Here is a 21228-nt window from a genome sequence, read left to right on the forward strand (position 1 = left end):
CAGTTTTTGCAGTCCGACCACATTTATAAGGAATAATAATTTCTATATTGAAAATATGGTTTCTTCGCAGCTTGAACTTAACTTAATAATGCTAACTGAAAAAAGTCATAAGGAAATGGGTCCATGGAGGTCTTAGAGGGCTTTAAAAAAAAAGAAAACATTCAGTTCAAATTTTATTCATAAATCTATCTAATATCTAAATAACGTTTTCTAACTACTGACGTGGTTTCAGAGTAACACTTACGTTGAGATGATGTCTCACAGATGTCAAAAATAAAAAGGTTTTCATCGATTTTTGACAAGTTTTGAATCGTATATCCTACTTTTCTAACATTTTATCACGCCAGGTGGCGCCTCCATAGTGGAGTTGCTGTCATTGTCAAATCACATACATTGTTTCCAATAAATTGTAAACATTCTCCTTTTTTAACCGACTTCCAAATCCCAAAGGAGGAGGTTATCAATTCGGTTGTATGTTTTTTTTTTCTCCACAATACTGCAATAGTGTGCGACAAATTGTGGAAATATACCTATAGGATCTCCCTTTTTTCCCAAGGACCCGATATGCATAAATCGGTGAGAAAAAGCTTTGAGTACCAAAAACTAAGGCAAATGACAAAGACCGTTTGTGTAGGCTGCATTTTAAGGAAGATAAATATTTTGGAAAGAGTAAATACACAGGTAAGCTAAGTTTTAACGAAGTAGTACATAATTTAGGGCATAATGGCTTGGCCACACATGCTGTATTCCATACGCATCATGACTTTGTGTACCTATCTGATGGGCGGGCGTATATGAAACGCCTTCTTGTACATGCAGGTGATCCAGGTATACACCAAAGCTTAGTTTTCAATCGAACACTTGTAATATAAGAGGAAAAACTGCACGTGAGCCTTCCAAAATTTTAATAAACGGTAAAATACACAAGATAACCTCACATATATTAAGTGATTATCTTTGCATCAAATCAGCCTTTTTTCCATCAACTGTAGCATTTCTCCTTCGAAGCTCGGTTTGTAGAAAAGAAATTCCCACCTTTTACCAGTGGTAACTACTGGGAATAAAAATTCCCAGTAGGTACCACCAAACCGAGTTGGTGGTAACTACTAGGATTTTTTTTCCCAGTAGTTACCAGTGGTAAAAGGTGGGAAAATAATTCCCAGTAGTTACCACTGATAAGAACTTGGTGGTAACTAGTGGGAATAACCCTTTTATTGTTAATAATTACTGTTCATCATAATCATCTTCGGAGTCGAAGTCTGACGAACTTTCCCCAGACTCCGACTTATCTATTGTTATTTCTTCGACTCGCAAAGGCGTTATGTGTCCTTCAAACCATTTGATCTTATACATTTCATCTCTTAATGCAAGTGGATTCTGCCGCACACTGCCACATTGAATTTATGAAAGCCGTCCGTAACAAGCCATACGTCAACAGGTTTATTTTAGCTATTATAATCCGTTTTTTTTTCATCCTATTTTCGATGAGGTAAATTGTAGCTGTCACGTGGTACCACAAATTTGGTCGGACTGCAAAAACTCCCAGGCTACGGTGAGGCCGAACAAGCCATACGTCAACAGATTTATTTTAGGTATTATAATCCGTTTGTTACATTCTATTTTTCGATGAGGTAAATTGTAGCTATCACGTGGTACCACAAAATTGGTAGGACACAGGAACCTGCCAACACAGGATTTGGCCGACCACTTTTTTTTTACTGTCCTCAAAGGCAGCTATCGTACCATACAAGTTTCATACGATTTTTCTATAAAACATTTTTGATGATTTTTTTATAAATTTGGTCGGACTGCAAAAACTGCCAGGTTAAGGTGAGGCCGACCAAGACATACGTCAACAGGCTTATTTTAGCTATTATAATCCGTTTGTTTCATTCTATTTTTCGATGAGGTAAATTGTAGCTCTCACGTGGTACCACAAAATTGGTCGGACACAGGAACCTGCCAATACAGGATTTGGCCAACCACTTTTTTTTTACTGTCCTCAAAGGCAGCTATCGTACCATACAAGTTTCATACGATTTTTCGATAAAAATTTTTTGATGTTTTTTTTATAAATTTGGTCGGACTGCAAAAACTGCCAGGTTAAGGTGAGGCCGACCAAGACATACGCCAACAGGCTTATTTTAGCTATTATAATCCGTTTGTTTCATTCTATTTTTCGATGAGGTAAAATTGTAGCTCTCACGTGGTACCACAAAATTGGTCGGACACAGGAACCTGCCAACACAGGATTTGGCCGATCACTTTTTTTTTACTGTCCTCAAAGGCAGCCATCGTACCATACCAGTTTCATACGATTTTTCGATAAAAAATGTTTGATGATTTTTTTATAAATGTGGTCGGACTGCAAAAACTGCCAGGTTAAGGTGAGGCCGACCAAGACATACGTCAACAGGCTTATTTTAGCTATTATAATCCGTTTGTTTCATTCTATTTTTCGATGAGGTAAAATTGTAGCTCTCACGTGGTACCACAAAATTGGTCGGACACAGGAACCTGCCAACACAGGATTTGGCCGATCACTTTTTTTTTACTGTCCTCAAAGGCAGCCATCGTACCATACCAGTTTCATACGATTTTTCGATAAAAAATTTTTGCTGATTTTTTTATAAATTTGGTCGGACTGCAAAAACTGCCAGGTTAAGGTGAGGCCGACCAAGACATACGTCAACAGGCTTATTTTAGCTATTATAATCCGTTTGTTTCATTCTATTTTTCGATGAGGTAAATTGTAGCTCTCACGTGACCCAATAAATCTGGTCGGACTGCAAAAACTGCCAGGCTAAGGTGAGGCCGACCAATTTTTTTTTACTGTCCTCAAGGTCAGGTATCCTACCATACAAGTTTCATTCTATTTTTCGATGAGGTTTTTTTTGATGAATTTTTGTCCAACGTTTTTGCTATTTGTACAAAATCTGCCAGGTTAAGCCTAGGCCGACCAAGTGCGTTGGAAGCTACTAAATGTCAGGTACCTCTACAGGGTAGGTATATTCTATTTTTTGATGAGGTTTGTTTCATGCAGCCGGCCACCGGACTATTACTTTGGTGACGGGTATTTGAAATACAAAATACAAATTACAGTGTTTAAAATAATGTATTTCAAATACAAAATACAAAATACCTTTAAATTTTTTTGTTTAATCATTTAGTTTTTTTTAACGAATATCCTTTCCTAAAAACTTATAGGGTCATTGCGCTAGTTTTCGTCCACTTGACGAAATTTGAATATAAACCTACATTGCTGCACAAATTTGGACTGATTTCAATCCTTAATGTCGAAACAATATATATATCTGTCTACATATCAAAATTATGGACCAGACCAGGACTGGTCCATAAATTCAAAGTCGCTCAGCGAGCTATGGAAAGGGCTATGCTCGGAGTCTCTCTGAGGGATCGTATTCGAAATGAAGTTATCCGTCAGAGAACTAAAGTCGTCGACATAGCCCACCGGATTAGCAAGCTGAAGTGGCAGTGGGCCGGTCATATTAGCCGTAGAACCGATAACCGTTGGGGTAGACGAGTTCTCGAGTGGAGACCGCGCATCGGCAAACGTAGCGTAGGACGCCCTAAGACTAGATGGAGCGATGACCTTCGCAAGGCGGCTGGCAAGAGCTGGTTCAGAGTTGCCGCAAATCGTGCTCAATGGCGTGCAATAGGAGAGGCCTATGTCCAGCAGTGGACGAGAGCAGGCTGATGATGATGATGATGATATCAAAATTATATTTCGCAAGTAGTAAATTAAAAATGAAATATATTATTTGCTAATCCGTCAAGTAGTCTAAAACTAGAGCATGGACGGAAACTACTGCAATGACTCTATACCCTGGCTGTTGACGAAAAGTTTCGCGCAGAATAGCTCGCGCATTGTATTTGCCCTCGTACAAGTCGTACATTATATTTAAATAAACGTTCCATTTTAGGATTATAGAATTTAATTAAATGTATTTTGTAGAAATGTATTTTGACGCTTGAAGTATTTGAAATACAAAATACACAATACATGTGAGTGCAGTATTTGAAATACCAAATACAAAATACTTTTCCAGGTAGTATTTGAAATACAAATACAAAATACAAAAATGTATTTCAAATACGTATTTCAAATACATGTAATTGAAATACTGCCCAACCCTGGTTATTCACCATATTCTGCCGTTTAGTTATGCATGGTGGCGGAACTAAGTGTTGATCTGGCTCGACGTAGCAAATATTATGTCAACTTTTGTGAGTTAAAATTTTCACATAAATTGACACTTATCAAATAACTAAAACGAACGACACGGTTGCGAGCAAATTGTTTTCCATGGAATAAATACCTGATTTGATTATCGCTATGTTATTACAGTTGATGTGGATGACGCTGTACGGCTCCGTATATAGCAGTAACTCTGGTTGCCAAAAGTTGACTTTTGACATTTCATCCACCACAAAACACGTGGCGCAGTAAAGCGCCATCCACTTCAACTGTCAAACTCAAGAGTCGTATTATTTACACTTTACATCTGTTGTACCATCAAATAGGGTTATTCGCCAGTAACTGGCCACCCCAAACCAAAAATCAATTCTATTCACCTATAAATAGAATTCATTTTGGTACGTATACGGTGGCCAGTTATTGAAACCTTATACTACAATGAATTCTATTTATAGGTGAATAGAATTCATTTTTAGTTTAGGGCGGCCAGTTACTAAAAGTGGCCAGTTACTGGCGAATTACTCTACGCCTTGGTTACTAAGCTCTTAGTTTGCCAGCGCATATAATGGTTCATTAATACTTACCATCCGGTACCGGAGGGAACCTTGGCACAGAATGCACTAGCCACATCGAGGTAAACTTGTCTCCCATAATCACGCCCTTCGTGTGGCCTTTCTCGACCCTATTCTTCAGGAATTTAGTGTGCATTTTGCACATCTCGGCCAGGTCGTAGTCGTCGTAATACTTGTCGCCCAGCTTAAACTTCTTGTACTTCTTTACTGAAGGTTCCGTGAACTTCATTTGCCCTGCGTACAATTATGAGACTATTAAGGGCTGTAACGGAAAACTCCCAGGCAAGCTCTTATTTCATGAGAAAGAAGGTCTAATGATGATGATGGTATCCTGTTATCCCTCATCAGGGACATCGGGCTATCAGAAAGGGTTTCCATTTATCGCGGTCCAGTGCGGCCTCCTCCAGCTCCGCCCAGCGCTTTCATTGAAAGTAGGTTTAATTTTGATAAAATAAATACCTATGTCTGATGACGAGTCTGGCCTAGTGAGTAGTGACCCTGCCTGCAAAGCCGATGGTCCCGGGTTCAAATCCCGGTAAGGGCATTTATTTGTGTAATAACACAAATATTTGTTTCTGAGTCATGGTTGGAATCTATGTATATAAGTATGTATTTATCTATATAAGTATGTACATATATAGTCGCCTAGCACCCATAGTACAAGCTTTACTTAGTTTGGGGCTAGATTGATCTGTGTAAGATGTCCCCTAATATTTATTTATTTAAATAAACCTGGATATCCTGTTATTAAAATCTTTTTATCATAATTGCTTACCTTTTTTACGTTTTGAATACATTTCAGCTACATTTTGCAGAATATCTGGGGCATTCTCATTAGCTGGTGGCTGGTCGTTGTACAAAACGGTCATTGTATTCTTTGACTGCAATAAGAATTACACAATTATATGATTTTTATCTTCTCATCTGAAAGGGTTAGTGTTACAACTAGATATTGCTTGTAAGAAGTGAATGGCCTACGCCCTACATGCCCTTCACTGATAATGACAATGTTATTGATAAAATTGTATTACAATATTTACTTTATTTACACTGAAGGAATTACCTATATACATACCTAACACAATATAATGTGTAATCAAGGTAATAAAAAATAGGGTAATTCGTTAATTATTGGCCACTGTTTAGTAACTGGCCACCTTATATTAAAAATGAATTCTACTCGCCTATAAACAGAATTCATTTTAGTGTAAGGTGGCTAGTTATTGAGAGGCGGCCAGTTATTGAAAACTTATCATAAAATCATAAAATAAATAAAATTCTGTTGAACTTAATTCTATTGAAGTGACTTATTACATTAATTAGGACTGTAAAATATTGCTGTAAAATGTTATAATGTTGACTGTCGTAGGGGAATTTTTTTAATAGTAGGTAAGGATGACTAAGTACTCTACTGTAGGTACTTACCTACTTGTAGACATTATTACAAGAAAATAGGTACTCATTTATTCTACTTCGGCTCAAGCCTCCTGAGACTCAGAAGCAGTTGTTTTGTTTTTGTACTTGGATCTCTTAACGCCACTAGCACCATCCCACTAACCCAGTCTATACCTGGAGTTACCATGGTTACCAGTACAATTTGACACTGGCTTAATGGTTTAACGGGTTAAGCTCGAGTTAGTGGGTTGGTGCAAGTGGAGCTTAGTTAGGTACTCTATAAAATTCATAATAAATTGCTGAATATTGTATGCAAGGAGTGCAAGGACCCAAGAGCCTAGTCCGCTCAGTTACCTAATCTCAGTGAATGAATAAAGTACTAGTATTTGTACAACCACAACCAGACCATACAATCCTAATGAATAATGGACATAAATCTAATTTTTATAAAGGTATCTTCTAAGGAATAGCTGGTCAAACATATTCATTAACAAACCCCAGCTGGTTTTGGTGCAGGAATGAGTTCATGTAAGTATTTATAACTTTTTTTATAGTCAAATAGTTACCTATCTATGAATTAAAAGTAGGTCATAAGCTCTAAATGTGCTTGGAAATATTAAAATAGTTTGGCTAGTGTAAAACTTTCTCGCACCCAAAACCCCGAGGTGTGTTCATAAAAAGAACTCTTGCCTGGTACATAGGCTGCAGTGTCCTGCCCAACATGGAGTTGGGATTGGCAATGGACAAGTCGGACATGATCCAACCTTGGCGCAGTTTTGACGGAGTCAGGTACATGTAGGCTACCCCTTTCCGGACCAGGGGATTTAAATGATTCTTTTCTTTAGGTAACTTGTATATGTAAAACCTATGGACAAAAGCAAGTCATTGAGTTTATTTAGGCAGATAATCATATCCTCTAGCAGCCCAGAGGCCTATAAAAAGGCCTTCCACTCCATTGCTTTTTGAATTTATTTTTTTATGATTTGAAATTTGATTCATGGGTGGCTAGAAAATATAATATTTTAGTTATTGGAGTGTCTCAACATATATTTCTATTGAGATAAACATCTATTTGTAAGTACCTACTTACTTAATTAAATATTTGTTTTAAGTTAAGCATCCTTATAAATACAGAGCATAGTAAGTATAAAAATTCCCTCAGCTTATAGAACATATTTATGATATGTTATATATTTTTTTTATATTTCAATAAATATAGTAATCCCGTGAGAACCATAGGAAAATAGTCAAGGGATTGCAATTAATATCATTTAATAAATAAAGGTACTTTACTTACCAGTCAACTGGTTCGCCTCTATCATTTCTACATTGTTGAGCTGACCCATCACAGTCAGACACAAATAAAAGAACCACGATAAAACACAAGCGGTACATCGTGATGCGTGTTTGTTTCGCAAAATTCAAGCTCAAAGTAACAGAAGGATGTTTTTACAATCGGTGTGTCATGATTTACAGTTCGAGCGACATGTTGCAAATAAAATTATTAAACAATGCATTTATTTACACAACAATCTATAAACAAGTCATGGATTTCCTTTCCGATTGAGGGTACAACAATTTGAATTCAAAATATAAGTTTCGGTTGTTGTTGTTTTCATTTCTTTGTGTCGCGAAGTGACGCATACGCACGGCGATACGGGGTGACCAGTTAAAAAATAACTAACTAAATTAGTTATTTTTGGTGGTACAAATAAATAACTTGTGTAATAAAATAAAGCAATGCGAATGACGTGATAATAAAAAGGCAATTGAATCATTGTTAGGGCCTTTCATACCCAAATCAATTTTTGGGCCACCAATATCAGCGACTAACCTTAGTTTCTACGAGTGAGAGGGAGATAAACGCATGACTATCAACTACAAATCCTGCATAACATTTTACGAACTAGATTGTTTAATATAAGCCATTTTAGGGGTGTTTTTCACTTTATCCCCGCCGGGCACAGATGGGGATAGTTGCATCCATATAAATCATTCCCACCTGTCCCCGCCTCATGTATGGCCATGATCACGTGAGGCGGGGACTAAACTGAAGGGGATACTCCATTTTAGGCCCATGTCTCAAATGGAATCAAGCCGAAGACACAATTTGTTGCGAAAGTGCGACTCTGGCTTGTCACTAATTTAAACGCCACAAAAGCAACCTGCGGTGTATCTACGAAGAGTACGAAGGCACGACTACCTGCATGTGGGCTTTCTAATTTCATGACAATGTAGAAAAAAGAAACAAGATAGTATTAAAAATATATATTTATAAATGAGCAAAAAATAGGTGCCAATGTAACAAGTGAAAACAACTCTAGCTAAAAGTTCGGCAAATGGCGGACTGCGGACCAAATATGAGTGGTATAAAAGGTATATTTTTATTACTTATTCATACTTTATTATATTTTGTACTCTTATACGAAACATTTCAAACCCATGTAAATCCATTTGCTACTGAACCCTTGCTAATAAAATATATACACATTCTAATATGGAAGACAATGAATAAACAGCAGTAAATGCCAACAATTTCTCCTTACATCTAAAATTACATACAAAAATAAATAGGCAATTTTCTCGAAACAAAATACTTCAAAAACATATTACCATTGAGTTGTAATTCATTTAAACTTATTTACTGTTGAGTAGGCATGGATACGGCGGCTTTCGTGTGCGACACATCGCTTTGTCTCCAGTAAGAAACGACCGTTTTGAGTTCAGTGTAGAAGTCAAGTCCTTGCTTGCCGCAGAAGTGGTTAGTTCCCAGGAAGCTGCCGCGACTGCCGGAGAAAGAGAACATAGACAGTGGGACAGGGATGGGGACATTGACACCGACTTGTCCAACGTCGATTTCTGAGGAGAATTTGCGGGCGGTCGCTCCGTTGGTGGTGAACACTGCTGTGCCATTGCCGTAAGGGTTTTTGTTGATCATCTGGATGGCTTCATCGAGGGTGTCTACGAATAGGCAGATGAGGACCGGGCCGAAGATCTCTTCCTTGTAGCATTCCATGGTCGGGGTGACGCCGGTGAGGATGGTGGGTCCGACGAAGTTGCCCTTTTCGAAACCGGGAACCTTGACGTTGCGTCCGTCGAGTACCAGTTTGGCGCCTTCCTTCACTCCTGTTATCAAAACAGTTAACATTATGATTGGTACGGATTCATTTGAACAAAAACAACACTAAGGGTGGTATTTTTGTTTAATTTCTTTGTCCAATGTGTATTGCGTCTCACATTTTGCTTTAACGAGAGAGTGAGACGCACTGACATTGAACAAAGAAATTGGACAGGTGGAATACCACCCTTAGAGGGGCATTAAACTATATCAATAAAAAAATTGGAGACTTGGTAAAATTTAAACAAAGAGTACAAAGCAAAAAATAAATCAAAAAATAGTAAGTTAAAAATTACTATCTAATGGTATTATTTTCTAAGATTCTTAAAAATCTTAATTTTTTTTTGTTATTTTAAGTCGCCTGTTTCATGGACTTTATGTTTCATGCATAATTATAGTGTCATCTCATTAATAAGCATTTGGGTTAACTTGGATTGGAAATTTTTAATTACAGTAGGAAGATTACCCAAAGAAACATTTTGAATAGTTGAGATTTTCCTAATAAATTAATCATCCTACAATAGTGTTCCAAACCGGGCACTTACCAGACTCGACCAGGCGGAAGATCCTGTCCTTGGCGCGCGGGGAGATGACGGGGCCAACATCGGTGCCGGGCACGTGCCCCGCGTTCACCTTCAGCGCCTGCGCGCGGGCCACTAGGTCCGGGATCCATTCCTTCGCCTCACCTGAAACAAGTCACATGTAATAGTACATTATTGTCGAGGCTCGGAAGTAGCTACTTGCAGGCTGAGGATTCGTTTTAAACGGACGACCTTGGGAGTCCGTTTAATTGAATCCGAAGCCAGCAAGTAGCCTTCCAGCCGAGTCATATATAGTGCTTTTCTCAAAAATGGTGCAAGAAATATAAATATCATAGAAATATTTTACAAAAGCAACGTTCTTACGTATATATTTTCACAGAAAAAAGTAGAAACAATTGAAAAAATTAGCATTGCCGCCTTTTTATTTTTTTAATAAAAAAATAGAAGTGTATTTTTCTGCCGAAAATACGTCAACCTATTTGAGACAGCTAAATAGTCGCGGTACTAATCATCTGTTTGGCTGTTTAATGGGCCTGTGCCTTCATTTGATATGGCCATTTCAAGTTTTAAAAAGTTTGGAACTCGACAAATAATGGAATTTGTATGCAACATTGCAGTCCCAAAATCGAGACTGCAATGTTTTTAACTTTTTAATTTTTGACTAACCATAAACTACGCGCTTCGCGACCTATTTTTTAAACGGCAAAGTCGACTTTGCCTTCCATTTTTGAGAAATAGTACATTATTGTCGAGGCTCGGAAGTAGCTGAGGATTCGTATTAAACGGACGACCTTGGGAGTCCGTTTAATTGAATCCGAAGCCAGCAAGTAGCCTTCCAGCCGAGTCATATATAGTGCTTTTCTCAAAAATGGTGCGAGAAATATACATATTTTAGAAATATTTTACAGAAGCAACGTTCTTACGTATATATTTTCACAGAAAAAAGTAGAAACAATTGAAAAAATTAGCTTTGCCGCCTTTTTATTTTTTTAATAAAAAAATAGAAGAGCCGAAAATACGCCAACCTATTTGAGACAGCTAAATAGTCGCGGTACTAATCATCTGTTTGGCTGTTTAATGGGCCTGTGCCTTCATTTGATATGGCCATTTCAACTTTTAAAAAGTTTGGAACTCGACAAATAATGGAATTTGTATGCAACATTGCAGTCCCAAAATCGAGACTGCAATGTTTTTAACTTTTTAATTTTTGACTGACCATAAACTACGCGCTTCGCGACCTATTTTTTAGACGTCAAAGTCGACTTTGCCGTCCATTTTTGAGAAAATAAATATAAAAGTCACAAATCATGTACTTAAACGAAAAATGTCAAGCAAGTATTACCACTGTATTACAAAGCTTAAAGTTACAATTTTACAGGTAATACAGCAATCTTGAGACACGTTCTTTGACCAATGACGTTAAGCCTATTGACCAGTGTTGCCTTCCGCTTGTAACTGTAACTATGTAGTAGCTTTATAGAATAGGGTTCCGTTTGTTGTGACTAAAACCAATGCGAATTGAATAAAATCTAAGAAAAAAACGTTCCCCTTATTTTGACAACCAAAACAGATGGCGCTGTACTGAGCTATATGTTTTGCGGTCACTGAATTGTCAAACGTCAACTTTTGTACAGCGCAATTTCGTTCAAATTCAAAGCACGAAATTGTCTTATATTTTACGAATCTTACTCAATCAATGTACATATCTTTGCTAAAACTAAACTTTTAAGATGGACATAGTTTAGTTTTAGTCACCTTAAAACAATTGACAATTTATTCCTCCTTTATTTTCTTCATAAAGGTCGAAAAGGGTCCATGCCTTAGGGTCCTCACCAGGGATGTTGTGGATGCAGATTTTTTGACATATGCGGATATTTAAAGCCTCACATCCGCGGATGCGGATGCGGATGTCAAGATTTGGTACTTAATAAACGTCAAATATTATATTTTTAGCATATTTTATTAAAAAAACGAAACGTTTAGTATTTGAGCAAGAATATAGGTGCGTTTTATTTAATAAACAGTAACTTGGCCGACTTTTCGGGATCTAGACGATTTCGTTATATATAATGACGAAATTACCTAGCACTTACGCCGCCGGCGCCGCCGCTAATACGTTCCTGTTACCAACTTGGTCGACATCCGCATCATGCGGATGCTCCGCATCGATTTTATGCGGATGCGGATGTTGAAAATAATGCGGATGTTCCGCGGATGCGGATGCGAATATTCGCAACATCCCTGGTACTCACCGACGAAGACGGCGGTGCTGAGCGCCATACAGCGCTGCCCGGCGGCGCCGAAGGCCGCGCCGGCGAGCTGGTTGAGCGTGTGCTCCTTGTTGGCGTCCGGCATGATCACGCCATGGTTCTTGGCTCCCATGTTGCTCTGCACTCGCTTGCCTGTAGACAAACATTTTACCATCATTTATATATAAAAAAAAGTTCGGACACTTTGTTTTTTTTTTTACTGTGAGTTGATAAACTCCTCCTTATATACATACACGGTGGCTAAAAAATAACTGCATTCCTGTTGCCAGAAAGGTGTTGGGATTATACTGAGCAACTTTTACTATGGGACCAACCCAGAAATCGCACAAAAAAAATTTTTAACCTCCCATAGAAAATGGAAATGTATGAAACAACCAAATTTTTTTTCGAGATTTCGGGGTTGGTCCCATAGTAAAAGTTGCTTAGTATAATCCCAAAACCTCCCTGGCAACGGGGATGCAGTTACTTTTAGCCACCCTGTATATATTTTGTGAAGATTATTTTTATTTGCCAAGCGGTCATAAAGTCCCACCTGTTACAAATGGGACGAAAACATTCCCACTTTTTCCACAATTGAAGTTTGCTTTTCGCCTGATAATGAGACAAATTATACAAATGAGCTAATAATAAGTGGGTAGCATACCGGCAGCAGAAGCCCTCGTATAGATGTGTTTGCCCGCGGCGTCTCCACCAACAAACGAGACAGCCTTGATGTCGGGGTGGTCGCAGAAGAAGTTCACAGTGTCGTGCGTGCCGTGGACAACCTGGAGACAAATAAAATAGGATTTTTAAAGGAGCAGATAGACGTGTCAGACTCTCCTGACCGATTAGCATGAGTTGCGTTTTCGTGCGGTGCGCGAGTCCATACTTGATGTCGCGCTAGATGTATGGATTCGCGTCCAGTCACCAGCAATAATATGTTACTCTTCGAAGGCCGCAAAAATATGTGACACGCTCTTATCGCTCTACAAATAAGATCGTGTCAGATATTTTTTCAGCCTTCGAAGAGTAACATATATTATTGCAGGTGACTGTCCAAAGGCTACGGTATCTGCAAACTATTAGGGGGGCTGAATGCTTGCTGTATTTGTACCTATACCATCTACGTGGCCACTAACAAACCAGGTACGTATAGTACAGGTATGTATTAGAAATAAAAAATAATTATTCTGTGACTATTAAACAAAATTCAAATTTCCCATCTTCATTATTGCATTGGGTAGGGTAGGATGATAATATTGAAAATCACTTACGTATTAGTATAAGTACTTATCACGCCTAAAAGTGAGTAAAACGTCATTTACACAAAATATTACAACAGGCACATGCACACCTATTTTCTCGTTATATTCAATAAAAAAAATTAAAAAATTTCAATTGTTTTCCAAACAAATTGATTCGACAGTATATTATTATTTCTTCTTAGTGGTATTCAACATACATTGACTACGCCAGGTGGTGCTCCAGCCTCAGTAAGCAGGTCCATCATAGCGAGGGTGGCTCCGGGGTCCTGCTCCGAAGGCTTGATCAGGCAGGTGTTGCCCGTCACCAGGGCAGCCGGGAACATCCACAGGGGGATCATTACGGGGAAGTTGAAGGCGGCCACTCCTGTCACCAAACAATATGGATATTACAAATATTGATAAAAAATATAATTGAGCTTTTTAAAGATTAAATGTGTCCTCGTACAAATGCGAATTTTATGAATATTTCGACTATTTATAGGAGTCAATGGTGAAATGTTTAGTGGAAGGTTTATTTCTGTCTAAACAGGTGCTTATGTGGAATTATGATGCTTTAGTTAGGCAGATAATTACTCTGTGACACATCACGTAAAAATACATGTGTTTACACATAAACACATAAACACATGTATTTTTACGTCAAAAATTTAAAGGAGGTTTTCATTCGATAAATGTGACAGTTAAAGGCCTAAGAAGGTGTCCTAGACAACAGATTATCCCCTTTCTATACTAGGTATCCTCCCACCCTTCCGTGAACAACACGTTCAATCCAACCCGCCATCTACTTTTCAGTCTGCTGCACCATCAAATACACTTAATACTACGGCCACACTATGCTGCTCGCGCTGCCGCGATGTTGCCCGCTCCGGACACACACTGCCCTACTCGCGCCATTAATCGCGACGCTCCATATCGCCGCTATACTTACTCAACCTCGTATCTGCAACACTCATTTGATGACAAAAACACCCGTATTCCGAATGAAAGAAAAGCGACATTTTCATCAAATGATTGTTGCAGATATGAGGTTGAGTAAGTATAGCGACAATATACTCACGCCAAAAAACGGACAAAATAGGGAGCGGTGGGCATTACAAGTAGCGCGGCCACACTACGTCTAGCCAACACGTCGTCTAGTGGGAAGTAGCGACTAGTACGGGAAGTAGTGTCATAAGGTGCAAATTTTGGTATCGGATGAATTCACTTAGCACAGATGTAATATACGTAAAGCTAAGCTAATTGAGCCCGGTAGACATCCGCCACCCAAATGTGCAAATTTCAACTTTCTAGCATTTGTAGTTTCGGCTGATAGTGATAATAGTAATAGTTGAATAAAAAAAATAGCAAACCGATTTTGATTTGAGCGTCAATATTTTTTTTTTTATATTAAACTGTACATTAAATGACTCAAAAATGAATTCCTCATGCCCGATTTATCTGGAAATGATACCAAACTCGAGGTGGTAGGTTAAATAGAAGCTGATAGAAGGCGTGAAACTTTGGATGCCCCCCTGCCTACCCACCAGGGGGTGGCGGATGGCTACCGGGCTGGATTGGCTTAGCTGTACGTATACTACATCTGTGCCAAGTGAATTCATCCGATACCAAAATTTGCACGTCCCATACACTGGGTGACACTACTTCCCTCACTAAACTTCCCATGCCACTTGTCGAGTATGTGGCTGGGGTATAAGAGAGTTAAGAGCAATGTGTATACGAAATTTTCATCATAAATGACTCATTTTGCTCTACATGGTGTATTACATGTCTATAAAAAGCCTTACCAGCCACAACACCGAGCGGCACCTTGTAGCTGTGCGTGTCCATGTCCTTGGCGATGTTCTGGATGCAATCGCCCAGCTGCAAGCTCGTGATGCTGCAGCAATGCTCCACCAGTTCTGAAAAATTATTAAGGTAATTGCAGATGTAGTGCATCATTGTTTTCCATCGTATTTTCACGGAAACGTAGTGAAACATGTGAAGTTACGAATTCCATGCCACAAATTATTTTTCGAGTTACCAAGTTATTTATACTTACGAATGCCGCGAAGTACGTCTCCTTCAGCGTCAGCCGTGGTCTTGCCTTGTTCCTCGGTGATCTTCGCGGCCAGCTTGCTCTGGTTCTCGCGGAGGAGGCGAGCGAATCTGTTCACAAATTCAACCAAATGGGTGGAGTTGGCTCGAAGCGGATTTCACTAGTCAAAGAAATTTGAACCTTATTTGTGTCATTAGTCTACAATCTCATTCATCTGGCTATACACATTCGCAAATTCCTAGGAGATTCCGCTAAGCAGTTTTGGCAAAAATGAGATGCTAATAAAGCTGAATTTCCTGACAATTTGCGAATATGTATGCCATATTATATTTAACTGGCAGTTTAAGTTTCGGGAAGTCCATTAAGTAGTAAGGTGCATTGGGATAAGTTCGAAACCGTGGTAATTTTGAAAACGGCGAATATCTAAATATACTGAAGAACTTTCTACTATAGCAACAGTAAGCAAGATGCCTTGGTAAGCGCTGCAGTAACATAAGTGCCGCTAAAGTATGAGGTGCTTTTGGTTTTATAGATTTTAGCCATTTTCAAAATTACCCCGAAATCATTTTTGTTTCTTTCTTTTATGAATAAAAATTAGAAAAGCTGTAAAACTGAAACTTCTTACTTAGACACAAGGTTGATTTAGAAGCGAATTATTTTATTCGTTGTAAGTATCCTTTTTAATAACAATGTTGTTTACATTTTAAGCCCCACTTTCCTATTGAAGAAAACTTACAAAAATATTCCAAACTATCTCCATAATAAATTCATTCGAAATAGCATTCGATAAGATCGGCCTGATTTAAGAATACCGTTAGTTATTCAGACGTCCGAGTTAGTCCGAAATTCCCAGAAATACATTGCAGAATTTGGCCTAATAAAATAATGTAGAATATTGTGGCATTTCGCACCCAATAGTCTAAGATATAAGGCGCATTTTCAAGAATAAGACATACTTGAACATAAGCTGCTGGCGAGTCATAATAGTGCTTTGGCTCCATGATTTATAGGCTTTCTTCGCTGCTTCCAATGCAGAGTTTAATTCCTCCTTTGTTGTCTCTGGAACTCTGAAATTAAATAATAAAAATATAAATAAGTACCAACATGAAAGAAATAAATTAAAAAATATTATCTTTAATAGAATCTATGGTTCGACATAAGGCATAAATGGAATTAGAAGGGTCCGTGGACTATGATACAAATAGCAAAGATTCATTTTTTATACCACGTCGGTGGCAAACAAGCATACGGTCCGCCTGATGGTAATCAATCACCGTAGCCTATGGACGCCTGCAACTCCAGAGGTGTAGGTACACTCCCTAAAAACCTGTACACTCCTTACTAACTCACTCTTTGATTGTAAGGTAAGGTGGGTTAAGACTATCACTTGTATGGAATCCTCATACTGTTTATCTTGTCCCGAGCAAAATAAACTATGTTAGTCTTACCTTTATACCTTATAATAAAATGAGTAAATTGTAAGAAAAAAGCGTCCCCCCGACCTGAGTTTGACAACTATTAAGAAGATGGCGCTGTACTGCGACATGTTTTGCGTCATCTACCCTCGTAAGACCCAAGCCAATTTTTGCGCTTTTGAATTTGGAACTTTCTTTGATTTCTATAAGAGTTCCTAACTCGAATTTAATTTGTACTTGCACACGTACGCAGGGGCTTTCGAGGCTTAAGTAGCTGTTAAATTCTAAACAAAAAAAAATCTTAGGCTACAATTAATGTGTCTTTGCAAATTGTAAGTGTCATTTCGCTATGGTACCTGCTTACCATCAGGTGGGCTATACGAGTATACGCTTGTATACCACCAACTTGGTATGTACCATAATCAGGGTAGTTAAATCTATCATGCAAATTAACAAGTTTTAAACCATGAAACTATCATCTCACATATAATATTAAACAACTCAAATCTTAAATAAACATGTTGTTAATGTTTCCTAGTAAATGATAAAAGTGTTATGCAAATTGAAGATAACAATCCACATGGTTATAAGATATGAAACTGAGTGATATTGTTGAACAGATTTGCCGAAACACTGATAACACACATTAAATGGCAAAGACTAAATTATTGTACCAGCCCCTTTTGAAACCCGTGATTAGAACTATATCTCTGGTAAACTTTATGATAATGATAACCTACATATGTTCTTATGTAACAATCATCTAATTAAATACATATTTAGGTACTATTATATCCATACAGAATTAAAAAATGTTGATATTGGACAGGTGGAACACCACCCTAAGCCACATGAGCATTGGTGCTCAAAACTAGTGAGAAACACCTTAACTTCTCATAAGTGGTCATATCCAGAGTATCAAATAATAAGTAGCAAGCACCCCATTTCCAATACGAAATGAACATGTTATGTGTTAATTCGATTTCTTACACACAGTTTAGAAAAAAACATACATATATATACCTAATTGGCAAACCCAAGAGGACAAAAAAAGTATTTCAAAAGCAGGTAAACTATTATCATTAAGTTTTTATTTTAAGTTCACATTTTCTTTTCAGTTTATGTTACAAATTCCACCAAAACTTGCTTTTTTAATATTGCATATTTTTCTCATAAATCTAGGAAGTGATATTAACTTCATATTACCTTCCAATAACTTCATTTGTGGCTGGGTTGGTTAGTTCAATCCAGTTGGTGGTCTTGGAGTCCACATACTGGCCATCAATGAACAGCTTAGTTGTGGGAGCGGAGCTACTATAGTTTCTTCGCAGCAGGACTTGAGACTGAAAATATTAGGAAAGTTTTCAATAATAAAATAGTGACGATGTGTTTCTTGATTTCTACAATCATTTGTATTATCTATATCTGTTTAATTATTGCCTACTGTTTCTACATAATCTACAGAAGTAAATAATATGAATAGATATATACATGGTAAACAAAATAGCACATAAAGATGTTCTAATAACGTCAGAAATGAACCTTTTCAATGCAAATTAAAACTGTATGCAAGGAGTTAGTTTAAATTAACATAGTAAATAGATAATTACTAATAAATACAGTGACTTTTACTTCCACAATGACTTTTATCTTTGAATAGATGCTATTACAACATATGGAAAATAAAGAAATGTTACGCTTCTTATCCTTACTTATGTATCTTCTATTTGTATTGAAAACTTGACAGGTTTTTCAACATAATTTATCATGTTTGATTTATCTTCATAGATAAGTACTGCAAAAATAATATATCCTAAGATAAAATATTCCTTGCCATAGATGATTATGCTTTTAGTCCTAGAATAGAATATTTTAAATTTAATCATATCTTAACATGGTGTAATTAATAAAAAGCGAGGCAGATTGGACATTTAAATTCTAAGATTGCCCCGTAATTTAAAGTATTTACCCACTGAATATTAAGTACACCATTTATACCATTTTTGGACACATTCATCAAAATGTGTTAGTATTTTGAGAAGAAACTCAATTCCACACTAACTGAAGTAAACATTGAACATTTCATTTCTGTTTTTTAAACTGTAGATAAATTATTTATATCACAACACCAAGCCACCTCTGTATAATACTGAATATAAAATCAGACTGTGATGAAACTCTGAGACAAATACTGAAATGAGCCGCAAACAACACCGCGGCCCAGTATGAATTATGTAGCGAGTTTAAATACCAAATCGCGTGAATGATGTATTAAGAACTCCTTTGTTTGTCCACAACCATGCTACTCTCGAGTGATGGAAGAGGGAAGAAATTGTTAAAAAATATGTATCATAAAGTGGCAAAAATATTTGTTACTTTCATGGCTTTGAAATGTAGAGAGAGTGAGGACATGAACCTAATCAATTTTATTAAAAACTATATTTCGATAGTGGTTATTTACCAAGCCACAGCTAAGTTTTGTGAAGCACCATTAATTTGATGAAAAGCTATTCCAATACATAATTATTAGCTCTACTAATTGAGACAAACATAGTATTGCATGGAAGCACTAACCACATGGCTTTATTTAAGTTCAATCCATCTAAGATAAGAAACAAAGAATAAGCATAATGGACGAAGATGTAATAATACACCAAGCTTTCTAGTTAATTAAATATAAATGAAGGCGTGGTTGGTGTTAATTTTACAGCTACTGCTTTCAAGGTAAAATATTTAGTAAAGTTCAAAGTCAAGGCTCACATTGAATTTGGTGATTCGAGTACTTTTAAAACAAATACGCAGTAGATTCACACTCCAGAGTTGCTCCAGAGAAACGATTCCAATAAAACATTACACAAACAAAACTCACTTCAGATTTTAACAGCTTCAGCATAGCAGAGGCCATGATTATTTGAATATATTTTTAAAATTATGACGACCACACTATCTATAATCAGAGCGGCTGTTGGGGGCCTACTGACTGATTAAAATACAAAATGTTCTGACCTTGAATTGATAAAGTTATTTATTCCAATTGTTGGCTTTCGTAGTCAGGCGAGGATACATTATTTTGAATTTGATTAAGAAAACGTTTCGTTCGCAAAACTGAAACTGTCAAAAACAATTATTCTAATATCTCGAAATTACTTTTATTTAAAAATAAATATTTGTCAGACATAATTTACGCAAAATTAGTAAATTTAATTATACCCATATAAAAAACACTTTTAATTGAATATAAGTAACATAGTAGCGTGCTATCTTGAAATGGAATTGATAACAAAATAAAACGGAACGTTATAAACTAAACTGACATTAAACTGACGTATATAATGGAGCTATTGGAAGTGACACTGACACTTTTTGAGGTGTTACCAGGATAAGTTGCGGAATCCCCATATTTTGAAGCAACTTTGTTAGGGGGTTATTAGATCTATCTAGTTGTTGGGTAGTTTATGATATTACAGAAAATGTAATAATAATTGCTAAATGCATGTTATGGCACTTATAGCTCTAAAAAAGCTTTAAGTAAAAAAAATTCAAAGTCTAGTTACTACCTATGTCAAGTAAGTTATTCTAAAACATTTTTTTTAACAAACATTGCCGAAATTAGTTTGTAATTGCCGCCTTTGCGTGTATAACAAGTGTATAGGGAACATCCGTAAACTATTGGGGGCAGCACAGGAGCCCCCCCGTTTATTGGCGCGAAGTGTAAATGTTCAAGCTTATAATGAAGCCCACAAGATGGCAGGATCTACAATGCAAATATACCTTATAGAAGGCAGCACAGCTTTGGCGTGAAGTGTGAATGTACAGTTCATGTTTCCAATTCAGGTCACAAGATGGCAGATCTGATCCTCCAACGCGCTCGGCCCCTATTTATTATTCTTGAAATTTCCCTAAAAAATACCTTCTTACACATAAAAAAAGTTGTAATCGGTTCACATGACAAAGAATCACTTATCCCTGAAAAATAAACAAAATATAACATAGGTACATATTTATACATTAGGTCGCGCAAATTATTAGTAACAAACAGTGTTGCAGTATTGTCGCTGCCTCAATACAAGCATCCGGCAGGGTTGGAAATGTTGCCAGTGACACCAACAAAGACCCTTTCAGTGGATAGATAAGCAACACTTGATCAAACAACGCACATACCTCCCTTAATCACACTTCAACATTGCTACTTTGTGATAGCTATGCTGGAATAAGCTTACGTCTCATGAAAACTTAGATAACTGCCTGCATTGAGATATCAAGGCTTATTTGTATGTACGATAAGCACGTGTGTTAAAGTACCTACCTACAATGAAGTTATTTCTTAAAACCATCACCCAGGGATCGGAACCGGTTTTTTGCAAAAACTTCGAAATAACCATAGTTTTCGAATTATTTTGTACTCGAAATGTAGGACT

At 37.2% G+C, this 21228-nt stretch overlaps 2 protein-coding genes across 3 annotated transcripts in view; both read right to left on the minus strand.

Moving 5' to 3' along the window:
- Positions 1-7827, minus strand: part of LOC134796805 (deoxyribonuclease-2-alpha) — a 464519-nt gene extending 456692 nt beyond the window's left edge. The window contains exons 1-4 of the mRNA XM_063769027.1: positions 7484-7827; positions 6877-7051; positions 5567-5672; positions 4804-5025 (exon numbers count right to left, since the gene is read on the minus strand). Of these exons, the coding sequence (XP_063625097.1) occupies positions 4804-5025; positions 5567-5672; positions 6877-7051; positions 7484-7581 (601 nt within the window). The 5' untranslated portion in view covers positions 7582-7827. The remainder of the gene's footprint in view (positions 1-4803; positions 5026-5566; positions 5673-6876; positions 7052-7483) is intronic.
- A 612-nt stretch (positions 7828-8439) lies between these two features.
- On the minus strand, positions 8440-19905 carry LOC134796723 (probable methylmalonate-semialdehyde/malonate-semialdehyde dehydrogenase [acylating], mitochondrial). Of its 2 annotated transcripts, none has more exons than XM_063768916.1 (10): positions 19817-19905; positions 18017-18153; positions 16352-16462; positions 15399-15505; positions 15145-15258; positions 13558-13724; positions 12760-12880; positions 12099-12248; positions 9850-9990; positions 8440-9312 (listed from the first exon to the last, which is right to left on the minus strand). In XM_063768916.1, exons 3-10 carry the CDS (start codon positions 16375-16377, stop codon positions 8828-8830), a joined length of 1311 nt encoding a protein of 436 aa, XP_063624986.1. In that variant the 5' UTR covers positions 16378-16462; positions 18017-18153; positions 19817-19905; the 3' UTR covers positions 8440-8827. The 2 variants fall into 2 exon arrangements, with proteins under 2 accessions (XP_063624986.1, XP_063624985.1); XM_063768915.1 differs by having other exon boundaries at positions 19680-19820.
- Positions 19906-21228: the final 1323 nt, after the last annotated feature.

Source organism: Cydia splendana, chromosome 14, assembly GCF_910591565.1.
Source record: "Cydia splendana chromosome 14, ilCydSple1.2, whole genome shotgun sequence".
NCBI lineage: Eukaryota > Metazoa > Arthropoda > Insecta > Lepidoptera > Tortricidae > Cydia > Cydia splendana.